Genomic DNA, 23,370 nt, shown 5'->3' with positions numbered 1-23,370 from the left:
GTAGGAATATGACTCCCTATGCCAGTTCCCCAATCCACCTCAGGGACCCTGTACACCACTGGAGCTACCTCATACCCCTGAACCTCCTGATGTGTGCCAACTCCCTCCTTCAAGCAGGGCACCACATCTCTGGGCATGTGCACTTCTTCAGCAGTACTGGATATAAAATTGTTGCTGCCACCATTCAGGCTGGACTCAGTCCTCATGACTTCTAGCTCTTTCAGTTTTAGCTCATAAGCCAAAATCATCTTTTTTACCTCAAAGGCCATCCTCATTTTCTCCAACTCCCTCTGGTGCTCCCTCTCTGCCTGTCTGTCCTGCAATTCTTCAGGAGTCAAGCCCTCAGATGAGACGCTGCTACCTATCCTGGAGACCCTCCCCCCAGGTGTAACAGGTACCTCCACTACACCACTGTGTAGACTCTGCACTTCCTCATCCTCATCCTCTGTGAGCCCCCTAGCCTCCTTGACTGTCACCCAGGCCCTCAGTGCCTTTTGCAGCTCCCCCTTCCTGGCAGTTCTCTTAACGGGACAGGCAAGATCTTTACAGAACGTTTTCAATTGAGCAACTGAGTACCTCTTCAGTTTCCCTAATTCAAACACAGCTCCAGCTGTTGCATCCTCAGATTGAGACATGATGGCAACAAGTGCAAAGTTCCAAGATCAACAAAGAGGTCACCAAAAATATGGAAGTAGAACAAAAAGGAGTCCCAAAAGAAAAAAAAGAAAAATCACCAGACAAGTAGTATGTGGTCACGTAGTGGTCTGAACTCAAGCAGTAGTGTACACTTAATTACTGTATGTCAAGTGCAAATACAAGTCCAAATCCCAACCGCTGATCACCAAAGTTAGAAATGGGGTCTTTGGTTGACAGTCAGGTTACCCCCTGTTCAAGCAAGGACCCTCACTCTAATCAGGGTAAAAGAGAATCACCCTCAGGCTAACCCCTGCATACCCCCTTGGTAGCTTGCTGTCCCTGAGACTTCAAACAACAGGAGGCAAGCGCTAAATCAAGCCTGTGGAGACTTCTTCTCAAGATGGAATGCACATAAAGTCCAGTCTTTGCCCTCTTCCTCTGGCAGAAGCAGGAACTGCAGGATAGCTCCACAAAAGCACAGTCACAGGCAGGTCATCTCTTCTTCCTCAGCTATTCAGCTCTTCTCCAGGCAGAGGTTCCTCTTGTTTCCAGAAGTGTTTCTAAAGTCTGTGGTTTTGGGTGCCCTTCTATACCCAATTTCTCCTTTGAAGTAGGCCTACTTCAAAGTAAAGTCTCTTTTGAATGTGAAATCCTGCCTTGCCCAGGCCAGGCCCCAGACACTCACCAGGGGGTTGGAGACTGCATTGTGTGAGGGCAGGCACAGCCCTTTCAGGTGTGAGTGACCACTCCTCCCGTCCCTCCTAGCACAGATGGCTCATCAGGATATGCAGGCTACACCCCGGCTCCCTTTGTGTCACTGTCTAGTGTGAGGTGCAACCAGCCCAACTGTCAAACTGACCCAGACAGGGAATCTACAAACAGGCAGAGTCACAGAAATGGTATAAGCAAGAAAATGCTCACTTTCTAAAAGTGGTATTTTCAAACACACAATCTTAAAATCAACTTTACTAAAAGATGTATTTTTAAATTGTGAGCTCAGAGACCCCAAACTCCACATGTCCATCCGCTCCCAAAGGGAATCTACACTTTAATCATATTTAAAGGTAGCCCCCATGTTAACCTAAGGGAGGGACAGGCCTTGCAACAGTGAAAAACAAATTTAGCAATATTTCACTGTCAGGACATATAAAACACATTACTACTGCACCCTGCCCTTGGGGCTACCTAGGGGCTACCTTTGGGTGTCTTACATGTAAGAAAAGGGAAGGTTTCGGTCTGGCAAGTGGGTACACTTGCCAAGTCGAATTTACAGTTAAAACTGCACACACAGACACTGCAGTGGCAGGTCTGAGACATGATTACAGAGCTACTTATGTGGGTGGCACAACCAGTGCTGCAGGCCCACTAGTAGCATTTGATTTACAGGCCCTGGCACCTCTAGTGCACTTTACTAGGGACTTACTAGTAAATCAAATATGCCAATCATGGATAAACCAATCAACAATACAATTTACACAGAGAGCATATGCACTTTAGCACTGGTTAGCAGTGGTAAAGTGCTCAGAGTTCAAAATCCAACAGCAACAGGTCAGAAAAAATAGGAGGCAGGAGGCAATAAGATTGGGGATGACCCTGCATAGGAAAAAAGTCCAACAAAATATATATATATACATATATATATATATATATATATATATATATATCTAGAGAGAGAGAGATATTTACTGTTCTTAGCTCCACATCCACGTTCCATGAAGAGTATATAGATTGTAAAGGTTCACAGCTGTGGAAATAGAAATCGTTTTTTAGAATTAGAGTGTGAACCGGCTGCTTCCACTGTGGTCTGTCCTTCACGCATGCATTCTTACCAGAGCAGTACATTATCAGCAATAGGGTGCACGGTCCCTGTTTGCGTCCAGTACACCTATAGAGATGCGCCATGGTGCAAACCGGGGCAGTGCACCCTTAATACGGTCCCTAGTGTTCTTACAGCACATGTTTGTGCCAAATAAATGCATATACGTAACACCCATCCACAATGCTGCCGGCTTTCTTTGATAAAGTGCAAGTCACCCGCTTCGGCCATTTTTCAGCTGGCCATGTGTCTCTGTGCTATGGGAAGAAGCACCACTTTTTTACTAATATTAAATTGTGCCCCTTCTCAGATCAATTTTATTCTGTTTATCACATGCATATGTGCATTACCCATGAGCAGTGCATGCGAAATAAATAAGCAGATATCACGGACACAGCACGTACAATAAATGCCAAAATCTTTTTTTGCCACAGAGGTTTGTGAATACACACAAATTTTCAGTCAGGTATACTGCTTAGCAGTGAGAACTGGCCTGTTTATGAGCATCTCAAATTTGGGAGCCGATAGAACAGGAACACTGGGTCTGGTTTAGAGTTTGGTAGATGGGCTTCTCCGTCACAACCATGGGTGGTATCCCGTCGGGTGTATTACAAGTGAATTACAGCCTTTAGTACTTTCAGTAGGGAAAGTAGGGTATCCATCACGTCGGTGACGAAATAGCCATCTGCCAAGCTCTAAATCAGGCCCTTAATCATTAGACCCAGATGAAACAATGTATTCAATTTGGAAAGATGTGATTAGAATTGAATTCTTCTCTTGGAAATCTGTTGCATTTTCCGTTTACTATGACATGAGTCATAATAGCATTGCAAAATCAGCTTGCCCTTTTCTTTTTAAATGGTTCCTGGGAGGCCAGTCAGTAGTTTCTGGCCTGTGCACTATGTGGGTACAATAGTTTGCCGGGGGAGATTCAGGGTGCCGAACCAGTGCAATGTCGGATGGATAAGCAAGTTTTACCCTTTGAGCTCTTCACTCTCCGAGTGTAGCGAAGTCGAGCAGTCGAGGGGTACTCCGGGATGTGGTAGGTGCCAGAAACTTTAGGACAGCCTGTTACAACTCTCACTCCAAGCCCAGCCAGTGTGATATCTTTAAATATTAGAACTGTATTAAGAGGTAAAGAAGCTAAGACTATGATACACAAATACAGAAGTTGTTACAGTCTTGTGAGGCCACGATATGATACAAATATCTTTATATCATTTTCACACAAGGCTCTGTATTATGAAATAGCAGACAGGCCAATAGTCAGTGTTATCTCCTGGAGGTCCATTTGTGTGTTCTTGGATGGCTTCAGGACTCATCAGGTTTACTGCAAGTGTTTGAAAAGAAAGCTCCTCAAAGGAACAGCCCTGCTAGACAGGTCGATAAGCTGTGGGTTGATATATGTTTGGTCCTCTACATCAGCAGTCACTGGCTCTGGGTGCAAACTGGACAACTCGGCGGGTTTATGACCGCTGCTGAAGTTTACTTGAAAAAGAGTAGAGGCAATCCTTTAAGCTCAAATGCCCATGAACCAAACAAATAACGTTGCCCCTATAAGTAAGCAACCGGCGATTGAGGGTGCCAAGGCTAGTTCAACGTGACTGCGAGACATCCAGCAGTATGTGTCCTAATTGGTCTCACGGTCTCAAAGTGTTTTCAATAGGGGACAAAATGTTGAGTGTGTCTATGCCCAAAACGTTGTACCTCACAGGTAAAAAAAAAATTAAGTGTCTTTCTTTTTTTTTCTGTTGAGATTGGCACCAACAGTATCCACCATGTCATAAGCCTCAGCCTATCCCAAATTGAGAACTAGGACACAGTGTCACGGTCCAAAAACAATATCTCTGGACCTGTGTATATTCCAGAATGAGGACCCCTGCCCAGTGCACTAGAACAGCCTCAATAGCATGAATGAAGGGACGACCTGTGTGCCTCACTAGCTAGATGTGGGTTTAAGTGCACACCCTACGTCTATTAGATGAGCTGAATTGGTGCAAGCTCGCTATACATTATGTCAGGAAAGCATCTCTGAAGCTCATGACCCAGGTGAAAATATAGCTATGGTGACTCTGGAAGAACTGTGTTTCTGAGTGATTGTGCCCACTGAGATGACCACACAGATCTTCAGCCTGTCTTATAGGCAGCCATTGTTTGGCTTATTTTGTCACTGAGCAGTTCTAGTCCCTTCTTCAAGCCAGTCACACTAGCAGAGATTCGCCCATGTGCAGGGTTTAGTCCCAGAACAAAAGCTGAGAACTCACCAATGGATCTGCCTTGGTTTACTTCCTTCCAAACAGTGGTGTGTGAGTTCTCCTCAAAGTCCAAGAGAAGTGTGAGTTATTGACTCAGTGTTTGTCCCACTTCGAACCACACGTGGGAATCCTTGGCCATCCAAAGTGGTGTGTTCTTCAAAGGTTGATATCATCCTCCAGTTGTGAAGAACTATATTTTAATATTTTGTCCTTATGTTAGTGAACCTTTCCATAAAGGTAGTTCAGCCAGAACTGAAGAATGTCAGAGCTTGTGCTTTGGGCTACAGCAGCGGCCTAGGAGAATGGCGGTGAAATTAGTTTCACTGACCTGTTATATCTGTGCCAAGCACGCATATCCAAGAAAGGCTGCTAGACTCTGCGCTCAGTGCGTGGTGGAGGATCCTCTGCAATCTAGACTGCTCTGGGGTCTCCATGCGCACTATCACCTGGAGGAGTGTTCCACGAGTTGCTAGGAGTGTCGCAACTAAAGAGCGGTGGCAGCATTGTACGATTCAGCACCAGGTAAAGGGTGTCAAACTCGGGTGTCTTCATGTGCCAAAGGAAGGCCTTGAGTTTCAGGCAAGGGACGCAAACGGAAGTAAAAAACTGATCTTTACAAAATGGTGCTCTGTCCAAAGCATGCAATCCAACGTTCTCAATCCAAGATGAAGTAGAGTCTTTCCCTGTGATGTCAGCTTCTGTTTGAATCATATTCAAGGAACTATATCCAAGGGAGGGGTGCATTGGTTCGCTCCTTTATTTTTTATCACATTCTTTGTCCCCACTTAGTACTATTTTTGTATCTGATTGTTGCTGCTTCTAACAGTTTTTATGGATGCTACTTCTAGATATCCTTGCTAGGCTCTTTTTGCTTCCCTGATGTCAGGGGTAGTTTGGTGCCTAGCTAATCACTTCAGTATTAGTGTTCATTTTCAACTAAGAGCTCCAATGTTGTCCGTGTGTGGTGTTTCCCTCCAAACTGATACTCTCTTACGCAGATGCTTGACACCTTTTATCATACGTTCTTTGCAGGGTGGCACTGTGGCTTCTGAGGCGAGTTGTCCTTTCTTTAGGCAGTCCAGAAGGGGACTGAACAGGCCTTTTAACCATCCAGTCCTCGACATGACCTCAGGGAAGGGATGATGATTTCACTCACCAGGCAACTCCAGTATCAGAGAGGGAAACCTTAAACTAAACGTCAGCTAGTCTATCATGTTCACACTGGCGAAAGGACCACCTGCATGGAAACAACCATCTTGTGCAGCCATGCACAATGCATCCCAGATGGACACCAAAAATTAATTACAAGATCTCCAGATTGGATCATTTGAGGCACACAAACACACTTGTATCACAGTTGATGTAAATCAAAGACCTCACCTTCGACGGACCGGTTGGATCTTTAGTGGGTAGCCCCTCCACCAGTGGTGAAAATAATGAGGCAGGGGTACAGGCCCTGTCTTTATTTGCAGCTAAGATAGAAGCTTGTTTGCACTTGTCTGTTCTTATCTGTCACTTTGTTGTATACACATTTTTCCACATGGTCATTTTTCTTCCATTCATTGTGATATTTAGGAATTGCATGCTTTTCTTGGAGTATTCCATACATTTGATGCACTGACAACTACTGAATGACTTGTGAAACTATTTAAGAGGCAACTACCCTTCTGTCAAAATCATCAAAATATCATGTATGCAATTTTATGTAATGATAACTAATTCCTTGGCTCTGATTATGATACTTCTCCAAGCTCCTATCTTTCATATGCTCTCTTTGGAAACAATGAGGTCTTTGAATGAAGTGGAGTAACAGCACAGTTTGTCTACTTTGTGATGGCTCAGGCCATGATCAGACTGGGATGTCATGAACTGTCCCCTTTGCAAACAGCCCAGATTTGACACTAAGGCCATATCCATGTTGCAGTGGTGCATCTCTAAGGCAGCCATTTGTAGCCATGTCCACAACCATCCTCATCCTCTTTAATCTCTTTGCAGTGTCCGAGTCAGTCTCCCACAGCATACTCATCAAAAGACTCCATGAGTTCGGCATCAAGGACTCGCACTCAAATGGATCTGCTCCTTCCTCACAGGAAGAACCCAGAAAGTCAAACTGCCACCCTTCACATCGGACTCCAAGAGCTTGATCATTGGAGTCCCTCATGGATTATTCGTCAGTCTTACCCTTTTCAACGTTTACATGGCACCTCTTGCTAATACCACCCAATTTTAAGGCATCAACATCATCACCTAAGCCGTCGACACCTAACTCATCCTGTCCCTGACAAGCAACACTAACACCACCAGAACCAACTTCACCAACTGTGTGACCATGGTAGCAGAATGGATGAGAAGCAACTGCCTGGAACTTAACTTAGACAAGACAGAAGCACTGGTCTTCGGAAACAAGGCCTCCCTACGGGGCACCAAGTGGTAGCAAACAGAGCTAGGACCAACAGCAACACCAGCCGATCCCATCAATAACCTGGGGATCATCTAGGACAGCAAGCTCAATATGACGGCACAAGTCGATGCAGTGAGCACTGCCTGCTTCCACATTCTACACATGCTCTGAAAGACCTTCAAATCGTTCCCACAGACCACCAGATGAGTTGTCACAAACGCACTCATCACTAGGAGACTTGACTACGGCAACACACTCTGCCGGAATCTGCAAGCAGTTCACACAGAATCTCCAAACAGTTCACATCCAGAACACCGCCGCAAGACCACCCATGCCACACCCACTTCTCAGATCACCTCAGAGGGCCCCTCTGGCTCCCTTCACAAACGCAGCCAGTTCAAAGTCCTCATGCACACATAGAAAGCCTTGCATAACACTGGACCAGCCTACCTGAATAACCGAATACACTTCCACCTGCCAGCTGGACACCTCGGCTCTGCTTCTCTCTCACTCGCACCCCGCGTTCACAAAAGCACAGTAGGATGGCGCACATTCCCCTAGATTGCACCCCAAACTCTGCACATCAGAGCCTCTTCCTCACGTCTTGTGTCCCGCAAGATACTGAAGACCAGGCTAGTCAAATAACCATGTAGGGACCTCTCGCGTTACTCTGGCTTTTTGCGCCTGGATACCATGATGGGTAAATTGTGCGCTCTACAAATCAACATGACATACACTGTGGTATAGATGCTGCAGCAGAGTAGCGCACTCCTAACTCCGAGACACATCTGCATCTTTAGATGTGCGATAAAGCATTATTGCGTTGCACCTCTTGAAAGACCCCTGAATTTAGAGAAAGAGAGCGGCTAAAGGGGGGCAAGTGGTGGTGATGTGATCTGGTGGCCATGATTCTACACCCAGATGCAGCACTAGACCGAACACTGTGAATCTGAGCAAGCCGCTCCACCAGCCTGTGCCAAAACTGTAAATATGTGCTATGTAAGACTTGTGAATTCATGCCAATTAAATATATCGCACCGCTGCTACTTGGTCCATCCATCACCAGTCGCTGCCACTCTGTCTATAATGTAACGTATAGCTTGCTACTACGTCCGGCGGTTCTGGAGGAATGCTGTGTTTACTAATGCAGCCCGAAAGGCAGCAGGGGACCTGCTTGGGTGCAACCTATTAGGTTAATAGCCAGCGCGCCGCTGCTCCCGGGCCCCCCTCATGCAGCACCCCCAGGCCTATCTGACCTAAATACGCGCCTTTCCACTCGGCTGCACCAGCTCACGCGCCCCACCTCTGCTGCACCGGCTCACGCGCCCACCTCCGCGGCCACTCTCCTGGCTCCTTAGATGCCGCCTTCTTGTGCCCTCCCTTGACTTGTTTTGGAAAGACTAATGGAAAGCCTGCGTAGGAAGCTATAAAAACACAAGCAGTGTGAATCTTTAATTGGAATGTGCTTGTCCCATTTTATCACCTGTGCATTTGAGTATAGATGCTATTTATTCCATAAATAAGAGTGTGTCCGAACCCACTGTGCCGGAAGTGATGTCACTTTTCAATATATACGCTACCCTGACTCACCATAAATTAATAAAGAATGTATGTGTGATAACAACATTCTATGCGGACTTTACCCACCACACTGTCGGTATTCAATTCAGAAAAAAAAGTTTTCCATGTGAAAATTGTGCCAGAATAGCGGCCAAAAAATTAAAAACAATTAAAAAAATACATCCGATGCTTTGAGTTTCTCGTCATGAAAGGCGCCGAAGGGAACAGAGGCAGCCGGGCAGAGCTCTGCACGAGATGCCGTCCCATCAACTTGGTCTGAAGACTGAGAAGGGGTGCAACTCCATTTACTAAGTAAAGGCATGTTTGGACCAACAAACTCTGCACTATTATTTTTTAGTAAGGAAAGAGGAAGGAAATTTGGACATAACTGTCTTGTATAGCTCAGTCATATCAGAGCCCTGAGGAAGATCTCAATAAACCTTGGTCCCCTCTGAGATCGAAACGCTTATGCCTCGCAGTGCAGTACTTTGGTGCCATTTCTATGGGCTGCTTAAGGTTAAAGCCTGATTTATAGACCATTTGAAAGTACCTCTGAATGGTACTTCATTACATTAATTATTTCAATAGAATACAAGTACACATATTGCGATGTGTGTACCTCTAACAGGGAAATTATGCACTTTAATCAGTTGGTAATGGCTGAATAACTCACTTAATATGAATAACATTTGGCGGAGAGACCGTGTTGGTTGCTGGTACAGTAAAATCACTCCCAGAAGTGTACTTCTGTTATATGTGTGTGTGATTGTCAAAATGTGTTTTCGATTGTTTGTTGGCTGATATCCTGGCATAATTTTTTAATTCACTAAATGTTGTTTTTCTGAATTGAATACTGACAGCATGATGAGTGAAGCCGACATGTTGTTAGAACACATAAGTTCCATATTAATCTATGGTGAGTGAGGGTAGCGCATACGTTGATCCATTTATCTGGATCTCGGCCCACTGTCATGAATCGTGTCTGTCCCACTGTTTATGAACAGGAACTGATATGGCAGCAGTGTTGGGCTCTGTAAGGCAAAGTCACCCGGTTAGCCGACCGGTCCAACGCCCAAAAGTAACTTGCATCAGGGTTTTTAACATTGTTCCTGAGGGTCCAACCTGCAGAAACTCTTTACCTTGCACCCTACTGGATGGCAAATATCCCTGCCTATGTGCACCGCTGACAGACTTCTATCCTTATTTCACAATACTGCACTCTGAATTATGGTCCGGCATCAATGCTGTGTTCTAAATATCATTCACAAAATATTATACCAGTGGGTATAGAATGGATTTCTATTACTAACTCCAATGAGATGATGTTTATGTAAATGATATTTTTGGGACATACCCCCTTAACAACCATCCTTCACTTGTTGGTGGCCGTGTTGCATTTACTCACGGCCAAAGTCGTGCAACAGGAACCTGAGGGACGCATGGTAAGTGGGAGCAGTGACTGACAGGGAAGAGAGGGATTCAACCAGTGCTTAATTTGTGCTTGGGGTTTCCGGTGCTGAGCACCGGCACTTATTTTTGCGCCCCGGGGCTTATTCTTCTGCCTCAAGCATTTGCTGCGAGCAAAAGGCACATATGGGAAAGACGGAGGAAGGAAAAAAATAGAAAAAGCGTCACAAAGGGAGAAAACAGAAAGCTGCTAGAGTGAGCTGAAGGGGTAGGGAGTGGCTTTATATAGATTGAAGAGGCCCGAGATGGTCTCAGGATTACGCTGCCTCAGTATTCCGTGTTCCCACATTTAATTACAGAAGCCGCATGTTTAAAAGGAGGGCTTTGAGCACCGGCACATTTTTATTTACAAATTAAGCACTGGATTCAACCCAAGTGTTTTTTTAAGGGGGACAGAGTCTGACCGTCCCATCACAGGTTCTTGGTTAAGGATGGTTCTCTGCATAGTGAAGACATAGGGAGCTACTCACATGCTTCATTTCGAGGTACGTTGAGTGGTACTACAATAATGCTATAAAGATGCTACAAAATGCTGTTCATTAATGCATTTGCGGAGGTTCTACCTATATGTGTGTGAGAGCTTCGCTTTGAGTCCTCGCACAAGTAAGTATATGTGTCAGTAATTATGTGGGAGTAACAGAGGGGAGTGGTGTTAAATTTACTAACAGCTAAATTGGAGGGTGATTTAGGAAGAGGTAAGGAGACATTTCAGGAGGATTATGTAAAGATGAACATCCACCCACAAAAGAGTTAGCCCATTGCTATTTACAAACTGAGCTTACAAAGTTACTACAGCCAAAAAGGGCCACAAAATATTAGTAAATGTATTCCAGCTCAGAGCTGCTAGCACCACACATGGCCAGCCACTGGTACTGCCAGGCCCTCCCATAGAAAATAATGGAGGTAAGGACTTAAAATAAAATGCCATACTATTGTTTCTTTTCGGCAGTAGTAACTTGCGCTCTTATATTTGGCTTCATCTCTTTATGTGTAAGTAGTAACATTACTCAAAGGTGTAACACTAAACTTACAAGTGTAAGCTGCCTTTGTGAACAGCCACAAATGTCTCTTCCTATGAAGAAGAGAGGTGGGAGACCAAAAAACAAGGACTCGCTAGCGTGAGCCTTACTCTGAGGCGGGATTTTGTTTGCTTTTTTGAAGGTAGATGGGAGAACAGGTGGCGAGACGAGCAGCATGGGATTAGGTTTAAAAGTGCCATCCCATCAATAATAGGTTCATTATGGAGGAAGACGACATATCTTGCTAAACTTCCTTTCTCTCCCACAATGAGAATCATTTCTGAAAGTCACCTTTGCTTTAATTGAACAAGCACTACACACCAAATGAATGATTCAGGTTTTGGGGGTCTGCCAAGTTCATGTTTGATTTAATAAAGAGAACAAAATGAAATCTATTGACTCTGGACTTTCTGGTGTGCCAACAACCACAAAATGTTTTTACAAAGTGAAGACAAGCAATTTCTCAGCATCTTTCCAAATACTGAAACCTCTGTGAATAATATATTTGAAATGTATGTACTACTGGAATCCCAGATGGGACCTGGACTTCCTGTTTTATTAGACATGATGCTGCCTTGTTTGATCGATGGCCACATGTTAACCCAGTCATTTTTTGGGAAATCTCTGTCACTAAGTACAATACCTACAACAGATAACACCCACACTCTGCCCTGGCACCATGCAGTATCTGCAAAGGGATATGTAGTCTCTTGGTTAAGATGACTAATGTGACCCAAGACTTAGGACATAAAGTTTGCACTGGTACAATAAAACATGTCCCACACATGTGCTTCATTGCATCTGCTTTTGTGAAGTGAAATGGGGCTAACAGTTGTGCCTCGCCCATGTTACAGAAACAGTTTCTGACCAGGAGAGAAATGGAATAAACACCATGTCCAAGACTCATATTGCTATTAGGGAATAACAGACATTATTGCACCATTGGCCCCATTTAAAGTCTGGTCTGCTTGACGTGTATCCTCTTGTTGACAGTTGGTGACCTCAAGGGAAATGTTTGCCTTTCAATGACAAATGCACACTGAGGACATCATACTTTACCCTCACCCACAGTGAGGAGTACAACCGCACTTCTTACCAGGTTATAAATTGGCTAGAACTGGTGGAAGTGCGTTATAGTCCCTGAACTATAACGCACTTCCACCAGGAAGAACCCAGCAGTCTGACTTTCTGGGATCTTCCTGTGAGGAAGGAGCAGATCCATTTGAGTGCGAGTCCTTGATGCCGAACTCATGGAGTCTTTTGATGAGTGTGCTGTGGGAGACTGACTCGGACACTGCAAAGAGATTAAAGAGGATGAGGATGGCTGTGGACATGTCTACAAATGGCTGCCTTAGAGATGCACCACTGCAACATGGATATGGCCTTGGTGTCAAATCTGGGCTGTTTGCAAAGGGGACAGTTCATGACATCCCAGGCTGATCATGGCCTGAGCCATCACAAAGTAGACAAACTGTGCTGTTACTCCACTTCATTCAAAGACCTCATTGTTTCCAAAGAGAGCACATGAAAGATAGGAGCTTGGAGAAGTATCATAATTAGAGCCAAGGAATTTGTTATCATTACATAAAATTGCATACATGATATTTTGATGATTTTGACAGAAGGGTAGTAGCCTCTTAAATAGTTTCACAAGTCATTCAGTAGTTGTCAGTGCATCAAATGTATGGAATACTCCAAGAAAAGCATGCAATTCCTAAATATCACAATTAATGGAAGAAAAATGACCATGTGAAAAAATGTGTATACAACAAAGTGGCAGATAAGAACAGACAAGTGCAAACAAGCTTCTATCTTAGCTGCAAATAAAGACTGGCCTTGCCGTCTTTACCTTCAGTCCTCTTGCCTTCCCTCTAAGGTCTTGTCATCATTTGTGGACACAATGGCTTTTAGCTGCTGGTACTCTCCATCCTCAACAGCTGACAAACAAGTTCTTTACCACTTGTTATTGTCAAGGTCCTATTTTCGCTCCTTAAAAGGCCATATGCCTCAAAACACCCTGAAGTCACTACAGGAAGGTTCAAGGTTTGCAAAAAACCCCAAATAAAGTCAAATAAACCCAGTCAATCAGGTACCTGTACATATTGTACACCAGGTTCTAGTGGACAGACTAGCTGCCGCAGGTATCGGTTGCCAGGTATTACAATTGTTTAATTCCATCCTCTCAGATCATAGTCAGTCGGTTATTATGGCACCCTACTGGTCCACAGCAAGGTCATTACGCTGGGGCATCCCAGAGGACTCGTCCTTAAGTCTCACCCCATTAAGTTTTTATGTGACTTCCTTAGCAAATTTAATCCAGGGGCTTCATCTTTCATTCATCTGCTATGCCGATAGCACATAGTTAAACTTATTTTTCGATGGAGCGGGTGAGGGAGCAAGACTTAGCTTCTGAGAAAAGTGAGGTTGTGGTCATGGGAGGACCTGCCTCCCACTGGACACCCATCTGGGTTAGATGCCTGCCCTAAGCCTCTAGGCTCTGCAAGCACGCTAGGGTTCATCTTTGAGAATGATTTGACCTTTCTTCCATATATCAATAAGGTGGCAGCTTCCTGCCTTTATTACTGAGTATTCCCTTACATGCCCAAAGATGCCCATCATCCTATTATAGATGGCAATAACAGGATCAGGACTTGGCAATTGCATTGTGTTCCTTACTTCTTTGTCCTTCATCCACTTCTTTGGGAAGACCTCAGCTTGTGCAAATAGTGCTGCATGGCTCTTCCTCACCTACCTTATTGGGCTCACGTTTGTGGTCCCCTTCGGACATTACTCTGGCTTTCAATCAGATCAGAGTATCATCTGAAAAGTACAAGATTCAAAGAGCTTGGTGGCCAGGGACCAGAACTCATTAAACATCTGATCACCTAGCATCGCCTAGAAGATCATTGCGTTCCTTTTCATTCCTCACCATCTATTACAGGCTCCAGGGATTGAGATGAGCAGGCAAGCAGGTAGACCTTTCTCAGACCAGTTAGCGTTCAAGTGACCTCACCTGCTCTATACTGAAGAAGTGATCGCAACATAGTGAAATTACGGGAAAAAACTTAAAACATGGTTATTTTCTGAGTAAACTTCTGCCTTCATTAGGATCCTCTGAACCTAACGCCAGGAAGCCTCAGGGCAATTTGCACGCTCTATCATAAAATAATAATGTCTGGCAAGAGCCCAATTATTGAACAATTCAGCATACATCATTCATTTTTATTTTGCAAAAAAACAGACTGGGACAGGAAAATTGACAGGGAAATGAATTGTGCATCAAGAACAGCCAGAGCGAATCTGCTACAAGGCAGAGATAGCAGAATTACATGACAAGTACCTTCAAAGTTTACATGTCATCCATCACTGACATAGCTGAACAGTGTTGCTAAGCCAAAATTGGGTAGAAACAACCTCCTCCTTTAATTGCGTACACACTTCATAAGTATCCGGCACAGACTCAAATCAAAAGCAAATCCCCCTAGGACAAAACAAATAAGAAATGGGACAGACACTTGTAATGTTAGGAGATTGGAAATCGGTGAACGCATCTCTACCCCAAAGCAATCCCACAGACCAGAAGCTATTCAAGCGGTGCACCCCTGCCAATCTACTCGTTTTATGTGTCGAATGCAATACATATGTACCTAAAAGAATGAGAGCTCTAGGAAATTCGCCAAAAGCTACAGAAAAGAGTAAAGTTATACATGGTTAACAACACAGCTCACAAAACAGAAAGTCCGGTGGTTACCACTTCACTAAGGAGCAGATGTAGCAAGCATTTTGCATGGTGTAAACTGCGAAAATCGCAGTTTGCGCCATGAAAATGCCGATTGCGATTCTCATTCATAATTTGCGAGTCGGGACCGACTCGCAAATTGTGAATGCCACTCGCAAATAGGAAGGGGGGTCCCCTTGCTATTTGCGACTCGCATCGCTATGCAAAATTGCTATGTGACCGCGAATGCGGTCGCCAAGCAATTCGCAGTTACCACCAGTGTCACACTGGTGGTAACCCATTCGCAAAAGGGAAGGGGTCCCAGGTGAATGTTGCCAAAAAGGGGTTTTCAGAGCAGGCAGTGGTCCAATGGACCACTGCCTACTCTGAAAAACCGAAACCAAATGGTTTTGTAATTTTTTTTATTTTGCATCTCGTTTTCCTTTAAGGAAAACGGGCTGCAAAATAAATAAAAAAAACTGCTTTATTTAAAAAGCAGTCACAGACATGGAGGTCTGCTGTCTTCAGCAGGCCATCATCCCTGTGAGTGCAGGGACTCGCTATGGGGTCGCAAAATGCGACCCACCTCATTAATATTAATGAGGTGGGTCTTTGCGACCCCATAGCCACTCGCAGACGGTGTCTGAGACACCGTTCTGCATCTGATTTTGCGAATCGGAAATTGCGAGTCGCACCTCAATACTCTAGCTGGATGTCATATATTTAAATCCCAGCAGGGCCAACTCCTCCTTATTTTCTTAAATAGGTTAATAAAATAAGTACCAATGGGCTGTGTAATAATATCACTTATTACTCGAGCACTAAAGACAATCTAGTTTGTGTTTAGAGTTGTATTAGCGTGCATTGGTGTTATATTTTTGTATATTGAAAGTTGTTGGTGATCACTTTACATTGTGTGACAGGAATATCAAAGGCATTAACTCAACATTTCCAAAGTAACAATTCTCAATATGACATTTTTAAAGCATTACTTCTAAAAACACTGTCAAATATTGTAAACCTATTCAAATATATTATTCCTCGTAGAAACTTCTGCACCTCCATGAACTTTGAGGGCATTCCCATACCTTTTCCACCCTACAAGGGAATTTATACTGCACATGACAGGAGCACATCTTTAGCCATTTCCATTGTGTAAATTGGTAGTAGAAAATCCTGTCAAGACATCTCGAATTCGTGGGTGTTCTGAACCTTTCCATGGGCACCACGCCTAAGAATTGCCCACTCCATCCTACTCAAGTAAGAATCCTTCTGCATCGAAATGACTTCCTGTAACCGCCATCTTGTCCTTTTGTTTTTGTTTCCATAGGAGCCAACTTCTCTCTGAGAGACCTCGGGCTCACTGAGGTGACCCCGCCCCATGGAACATTGTACAGGACTGACATCGGGCTGCCTCACTGTGGCTATTCCATCAGCGCCGGCTCAGACGCCGACACTGAGGCGGACATGGTACTATCTCCAGAACACCCCGTCAGGCTGTGGGGGCGAAGCTCCAAGTCGGGCAGAAGCTCTTGCTTGTCCAGCCGAGCCAACTCCAACCTCACGCTCACCGATACGGAGCATGACAACACGGAGAATGGTGAGTCCCAGGCCTACTAAGACAAGTTCTTTCCTCTAGCATTGTGCTAAGTTTGACAAGGAACGGTTCCATCTTACTACTCCAATGTAATTTACATTTGTACTACCCCTTGCCCATAAAGATCTTACACAATGTTTTCTACTTTTTCATGTAGTACATAAATATTGTCCTCTGTGAATTTTGTTCCATCACTGCCGTCGCCACAAATAATTTAGCCACCTGCCCATATGGGCCCAGTGTTGTCTTCTTTGCTGTCAACTTAGATCTTATGTTCTTCCTATTTTCTCACCCGGTTAGTCTTTGTGAGTGAACTTCTGTGTGGAAAGTTGGGAAATAAGATAATCCTGGAGGTGGACAGAGCGCAGTTGAGTTATGTCAGTTTGTGCGATGCAGTTAGCAAGGTGTTACCAGCGGCGGTTTATCACTTGGCTCACCAGTTCCTGGATTTTCACTTTTCCTCATTATAAATGGAAGTCTAACTATGCTAGGAAGGAATTTGTTGTGGACTGAATATCCAGCACAAGTTGAACATCTCACACCTCATTTGGAACCACTTGACTTAAGTCTATTCCAGTAGATCATCACCCTTGGTTTTTGCAAGGTGTGGGTGCAAAGGTCTTGTTATTAGCTTGCGGACTCCCTGAATGTCCTCTTACAGATGAGGGAATCCAAGGTTGTGTTACCTGTTTCTTTAAGTGTAAAGCTAGACAGCAAAATAATTAATACCTGTTTGCATAGTCAGTCAGAATCTGTTTACAAATGTACATACCACTGCTGATTGCTCCAACTCTTGACTGGTGGTTAGTAGATAATGTACAAAAAACACATATTTGTTTAGGGTTATCTGCCAGGTATGTTCAGGCACCTCAGGATATAACCTTAAAATAAGATGTGGAAATTAATATTGCCTCTTTCAATTATTCTCATCTTCTAGAACAATGGCACCCGCACTAGATTTACAAAGTAGCGCAGTGCTTGCATTGCGCAACTTTGTGACCCCTTGCACCACATTATGCCTGCGTCAGGCATAATGTATGCAAGGGGGGCATTCCGACGCAAGAAGGCCCGAAATAACGGCGCAGTGAAATTTACAAGATTTCACAGCACCATTTTTTCCATCATTTTTAACGCTTGCCCAAGGCAGGCGTTAAAATGATGCACCCATAGTAATCTATGGGTCTCCCTGTGCTTTGCTGCACTAGCTTCACCAATTCTTATTAAAGAACAGTACCGGGAAGTGCTGATACGTAAAAGGTTTATTTACACTGGACTCACCTATTCTTATGAAAGAAGAGGACTCAGGGAAGGGCTGATATGTATAAGATTCCATCTCAAGAGCAGCCTTGTCCATATCAACACCACCTTCATTCAAAATTTGATTCTTTCCGTAATGTTCTTACATTCAAAGTTTGATTCTTTGGTGCCTATACTCTCCTAACTCTTCCTCCCTACCCTTTTGCAGCTGTAGAATGAAACACAGAATTACAGGATGTGGGTTAAATTGCTTAAAAACATTATGAAGCATTGCTCTGCAATACTAAGGTGTCCTTGGATGTTCTTATCCAAATTGCAGAGCTGGGTAAATGAATACACCCACACAGGAAATTATTTGTGTGCCTTCACTGTGATCAGCTCTAAACACATCTGCAGAATTGTAAAGCTCTAATGTTGGTGACTGTATTTGAGGCTTACATAATCTCTGATGTACTCTATAGAGCTTTATTTGAAACTTTGCATTTTCGTCATTGAATCTAAGGAGATATAATTTTTGTAAACTGTACATATTAAGGACCAGAATGTATTTGTCACTAACTAACCTGAGTAACTAAATGGGTAGCTATCTGTCTGTTAGTAGGGATCTCTCTATCAGTCTATCTCATCAGGCTAAAGAGGAGGTAAAAATGGGAAGTTTATAGTGTTGCTGCTGGTAGGGAATTGAGCAGACCGGATGATCTCAGGGCTATTTGTCCGCCTTAAAGGTGTGCCTATGCTCCTCCACCATGCTGTCTGTCAACCAATCAACATAACTCTCTAGATGATCATCTATCTATTTACCACAAGACTTTGTTGAGCAATGAACATTACAGTTCAAGCATCAGAAGGAAGAAAAAGATCCTGTGATTTAGAGCTGTAAGTGTTGATGAAAGCCCACTTTCAGGATCCGTGCCCTCACTAGAGTTTTATCTTTTGTTTGTCATTTTCTTGTGAATGTTTTGGCTGCAATAGACATGCCAGGTCTGCTATCATTAGTTAAAGATGGAACATGCTCCGAGTCAATGTGAAAAAGATGGAAATTTACATTTCATATTGGGAGGAGATTTGGGGGATATTGATAATCAAGGACTGGGCAGGATAAGTGGCAAATGTAACACAACACTGTTAGGTATGTTTCGTTCACTGATCCACCAAACAATAAAATCCACACTGGTTTGAGTAATGAACAACAAATGGGGAGTAAATATAGTTGGCTCACAAATATTTCTTGAGGAATCCTTAAGTCATTGTTTGAATTTTAGTACTTGGCAGCCCTGTCAGTGTATCCATCACTTAATATGTTTCAAAGACTGACTAGTTCTACAACAGTCCCAAAATTTATGTAATCGCAGTACGTGGTATAAGAATGTCTTGAAGTGGGAAATTAAGGGGAGAGGCCTGGGAGAATATAAACCTCGAAATAGGTTAACTTAAGCTGACCATTAAGGAGATGTTAAGGTTAGAGTTTCCATGACTAAACAAATGGATACTTAAAAAATATTTAGGGATAAGAGGGACAATGGGACGAAGGTAGTATGGATGAATCCAGGGATTAAAATCACATAAAAGGATAGCTACTGACATAACAGGATCACCCACTAGTCTCTGAGTTTGGCAGGTGATTATTTACAGAAAACCCAGACAAAGATCATTATGAACCAATTGGATGAAATATAAACATAACCATCCCATGTTATTGGTCTTCTTTTGCGCTCTCTTTCCAATTTCACGGCTTGTGTGGGCAAACATTGCCATTTTTAGACTGGATTAGCCTGTACAGTGTAGTTGTATTGTTTGCAGTGTATGGTCATGCAACTGAATGAGTTGTATTTATTTTGGAGAATTATAATACAAAACATTTACGTCCAGTGAGTGAAGGGTCATGTCCCCTCATGTCAACATATACTTTTTATATTTATTTGTTGTGAGAATGTTCTGTCATTTAGTCGGTTCTTTTTATGTTGAATTTGCAGCTGTTTGGAACTTCAGTTGCTCTCCTGTCTTGCTATGAGCATAAATGAATATTCCTCATGATATGGGTTTCCTCACCCGCCACCCATTTACAGCTGCCTATTTTACATATTCAATTGTGGATGCATTTTGGAGAACTTGCACAGTTCTGCAATTCAGAAACTACTAGACCTAGGGCCTTGGGGTTTATGATGTCAACAAAACTCTCAATGGCAGTATTGGACCATACTACACAGTTATCACATTGCTTCTCCTCTTCCCTTCTCTCAAGTTGCCTGTTGATGGTTTTCTCCATGACCCTGGCTGAGCAGAGTAGTAGTGAGATCGGACGGTAATTTGCTAGTTGGGCGGGGTCTGCTGTAGGCTTTTTTAAAGGTGCGTTGACTGCTGTGTGTTCCCAGGCCTCCACAAACGTTGTGGTAGTGCTGAAAGTGTTCAGGCTGCAGGTGAGTACTTCGCTGTTTGTGGAGGTGGCCATGTTGTAGATGTGGTGCGGGCAGGGGTCCATCGGTTTCCCGAAGTGGATAGTTCCCTTGATGTTAGCTGTCTCTTCCGTGGTGATTGTTTCCCATGTAGTTAGGGTGTTTCCAAGGCCGTTTGTGGGTAGGCTGGAGGTGAGATACAGGGGTTTGGTTGACAGTCAATATTCATGGCTTTCATCTTGTTGCTGGAAAATTGTGAGAGGTTATCACATACTTCTTATAAGGGGATGATGCTGTTTGTGGTTGAAATTAAAAGATTCAAAGCTGACATTCTGTCCTCGTGCAAATAAAATTGCCATTAATTGTTTGTACTAGATGAAACAATTCATAACATCCTTCCTTTTTAAGTCTCACTTGGGCAGTGCATGCACTGTCCTTGCAAGTTATTCTCCTTAAAAACAACTCAAAAAGGGCTTAGAGCCCACCTGTTACTACCATTGGTTGGCGTCAAAATCACTTTAATTTCCTTGCTTCTCATTGGTCTGTGCCTCTATTTTCACTTTCTCTTCCTCTGTCATTCCATTCCATGGAGCATAGACCAAGTACAGCTTCCTGTCCACAGCTAGTGTGCTTTTAGCGGTCACATGCTTCCAGACGACTTTTTTTTAATTTGAATTGTTGCACTCCATAAGAGTGCATGTGTTTGTAGTCTCTTCCGTGCCTCCACCTCTATCATGGTATTGCTTGCTCCATCACACCCTGCTCCTTCCGCTTTCACTGTACTCCTTCCACCCTCCTCTCGCCATCCAAGGTGTTGCTTACCCCCATGCTCCTTCCCTCGGACCCATCCTCCATCATTTTTATATCAACCAAAGATAATGCCCCTTCTCCTCTACGCGACTACATGCACGAGAGTGCACCAGGACAGCAGAGCACATCACAGTTTACTTCAAATGTCCAAGAGAACCACTCTGTGTAAGTATTTATATGCTAGCACGCACTTAGCCAGAAAGCAGCAGAGTGCAGTAGAGTATCAAAAACAAGCAGAAAGTTAACAAATGATTAAGGAGTAGTCGCCAGGTTGTGGGCACATCGTGATGTAGTGTTCTTTAAACAGATGAGTCTTTAACTCTTTCATAATTGGAGCATTGTTAGGGTGGTGTTGATGGATATAGGGATGTTGTTTCAGATCCTGGGTGCATAAATGGAAAAGGCTTGCTGCCTTGTTTTTCCTGTTTATACACTTCATCTGCAATCTGATGGTGCCCTGGCTGTGGGTGTGCCAAGAACCACCAAAGATGGTAAGCTTGTCTGCAAGATAAGCAGGGTGCAGGTCGTGATGTTTTTTTAATGATGAAGCAGGTTTTGAAGATGGTGCAGTCTGCCCATGCGGAGCCAATGGAGTTCCTTCAGGAGGAGGGTGATCTGACCATATTTCTTCAGGCCTTGGATGAGGAAGTCGAGGTTACTGGGTCATGGCATTGAGCCAGGTTCGTACTTTTCTTGTTCATTGTTCTTGGCAAATAACAGAAATTGTCTCTCGGATGACTCTTTTTAGAAATTTCCATGGCTTGCTCTTGGTTTTCCTAAGTTAGGTTCTCTACTGAATTGTCATAATGAGTGTCAGAGCAAAATTGTTCTCACTACACTTTTTTTCAGAGCAGTAGAGTCTCACTTTTTACGCTGTCCACTCTATAGTTAGGAACTTCAAGATTGCTCATTTGTTGTCTGTCCTTCTCAGTCAATCTTTTCAGAGCAGTTGATTCTCGCTTTTTACGCTGTCTGCTCTTTAGTTAGCAACTTCTTGTTCATTTGTTGCCTGTCCTTCTCAGTCATCTATAAAATGAGCTTGTTCTTTAATATATGATGGAAATGTTGATGCAAATTATTTGAGCCCTTACCATCTCACTTTATGGGATATTTTTCTTAAGGGGATAAGGATAAAAAATGTTTGCATATAAGATACCATTCCCTGTGTTTGATTTTTTTCTTTGGATATTTTCCTCTATGTAGGCCATTTCACAGTTACTCATTGTATGAGTGAGTTTTAAGCTCAAATCATTGTCATTCAAGATTTGAACAAAGTTCTTCACCTCCCCTTCTGTGCCCTTCCACAGTATAAACAGAACATATATATATATTGTAAGGAAATGCCTCCTTGGCATGGTTGCCCCCTGACTTTTTGCCTTTGCTGATGCTATGTTTACAATTGAAAGTGTGCTGAGGCCTGCTAACCAGGCCCCAGCACCAGTGTTCTTTCCCTAACCTGTACTTTTGTATCCACAATTGGCAGACCCTGGCATCCAGATAAGTCCCTTGTAACTGGTACTTCTAGTACCAAGGGCCCTGATGCCAAGGAAGGTCTCTAAGGGCTGCAGCATGTCTTATGCCACCCTGGAGACCTCTCACTCAGCACAGACACACTGCTTGCCAGCTTGTGTGTGCTAGTGAGGACAAAACGAGTAAGTCGACATGGCACTCCCCTCAGGGTGCCATGCCAGCCTCTCACTTCCTATGCAGTATAGGTAAGACACCCCTCTAGCAGGCCTTACAGCCCTAAGGCAGGGTGCACTATACCATAGGTGAGGGTACCGGTGCATGAGCATGGTACCCCTACAGTGTCTAAACAAAACCTTAGACATTGTAAGTGCAGGGTAGCCATAAGAGTATATGGTCTGGGAGTCTGTCAAACACGAACTCCACAGCACCATAATGGCTACACTGAAAACTGGGAAGTTTGGTATCAAACTTCTCAGCACAATAAATGCACACTGATGCCAGTGTACATTTTATTGTAAAATACACCACAGAGGGCACCTTAGAGGTGCCCCCCGAAACTTAACCGACTGTCTGTGTAGGCTGACTAGTTCCAGCAGCCTGCCACACCAGAGACATGTTGCTGGCCCCATGGGGAGAGTGCCGTTGTCACTCTGAGGCCAGTAACAAAGCCTGCACTGGGTGGAGATGCTAACACCTCCCCCAGGCAGGAGCTGTGACACCTGGCGGTGAGCCTCAAAGGCTCACCCCTTTGTCACAGCCCAGCAGGGCACTCCAGCTTAGTGGAGTTGCCCGCCCCCTCCGGCCACGGCCCCCACTTTTGGCGGCAAGGCTGGAGGGAACAAAGAAAGCAACAAGGAGGAGTCACTGGCCAGTCAGGACAGCCCCTAAGGTGTCCTGAGCTGAAGTGACTCTAACTTTTAGAAATCCTCCATCTTGCAGATGGAGGATTCCCCCAATAGGGTTAGGATTGT

At 43.9% G+C, this 23,370-nt stretch overlaps 1 protein-coding gene across 3 annotated transcripts in view; it reads left to right on the top strand.

Annotated features, from left to right (window-relative positions):
* Nucleotides 1-23,370, top strand: part of TENM4 (teneurin transmembrane protein 4) — a 1,476,030-nt gene that overhangs the window by 806,570 nt on the left and 646,090 nt on the right. For all 3 annotated transcript variants that reach the window (XM_069203936.1, XM_069203935.1, XM_069203934.1), the window contains one exon: nucleotides 16,203-16,472. In XM_069203936.1, coding sequence (XP_069060037.1) covers nucleotides 16,203-16,472 — 270 coding nt within the window. The remainder of the gene's footprint in view (nucleotides 1-16,202; nucleotides 16,473-23,370) is intronic.

This window comes from Pleurodeles waltl, chromosome 8, assembly GCF_031143425.1.
Source record: "Pleurodeles waltl isolate 20211129_DDA chromosome 8, aPleWal1.hap1.20221129, whole genome shotgun sequence".
NCBI lineage: Eukaryota > Metazoa > Chordata > Amphibia > Caudata > Salamandridae > Pleurodeles > Pleurodeles waltl.
Note: the sequence above shows the minus strand (reverse complement) of the source record. Positions and strands in the feature narration are given on the sequence as shown.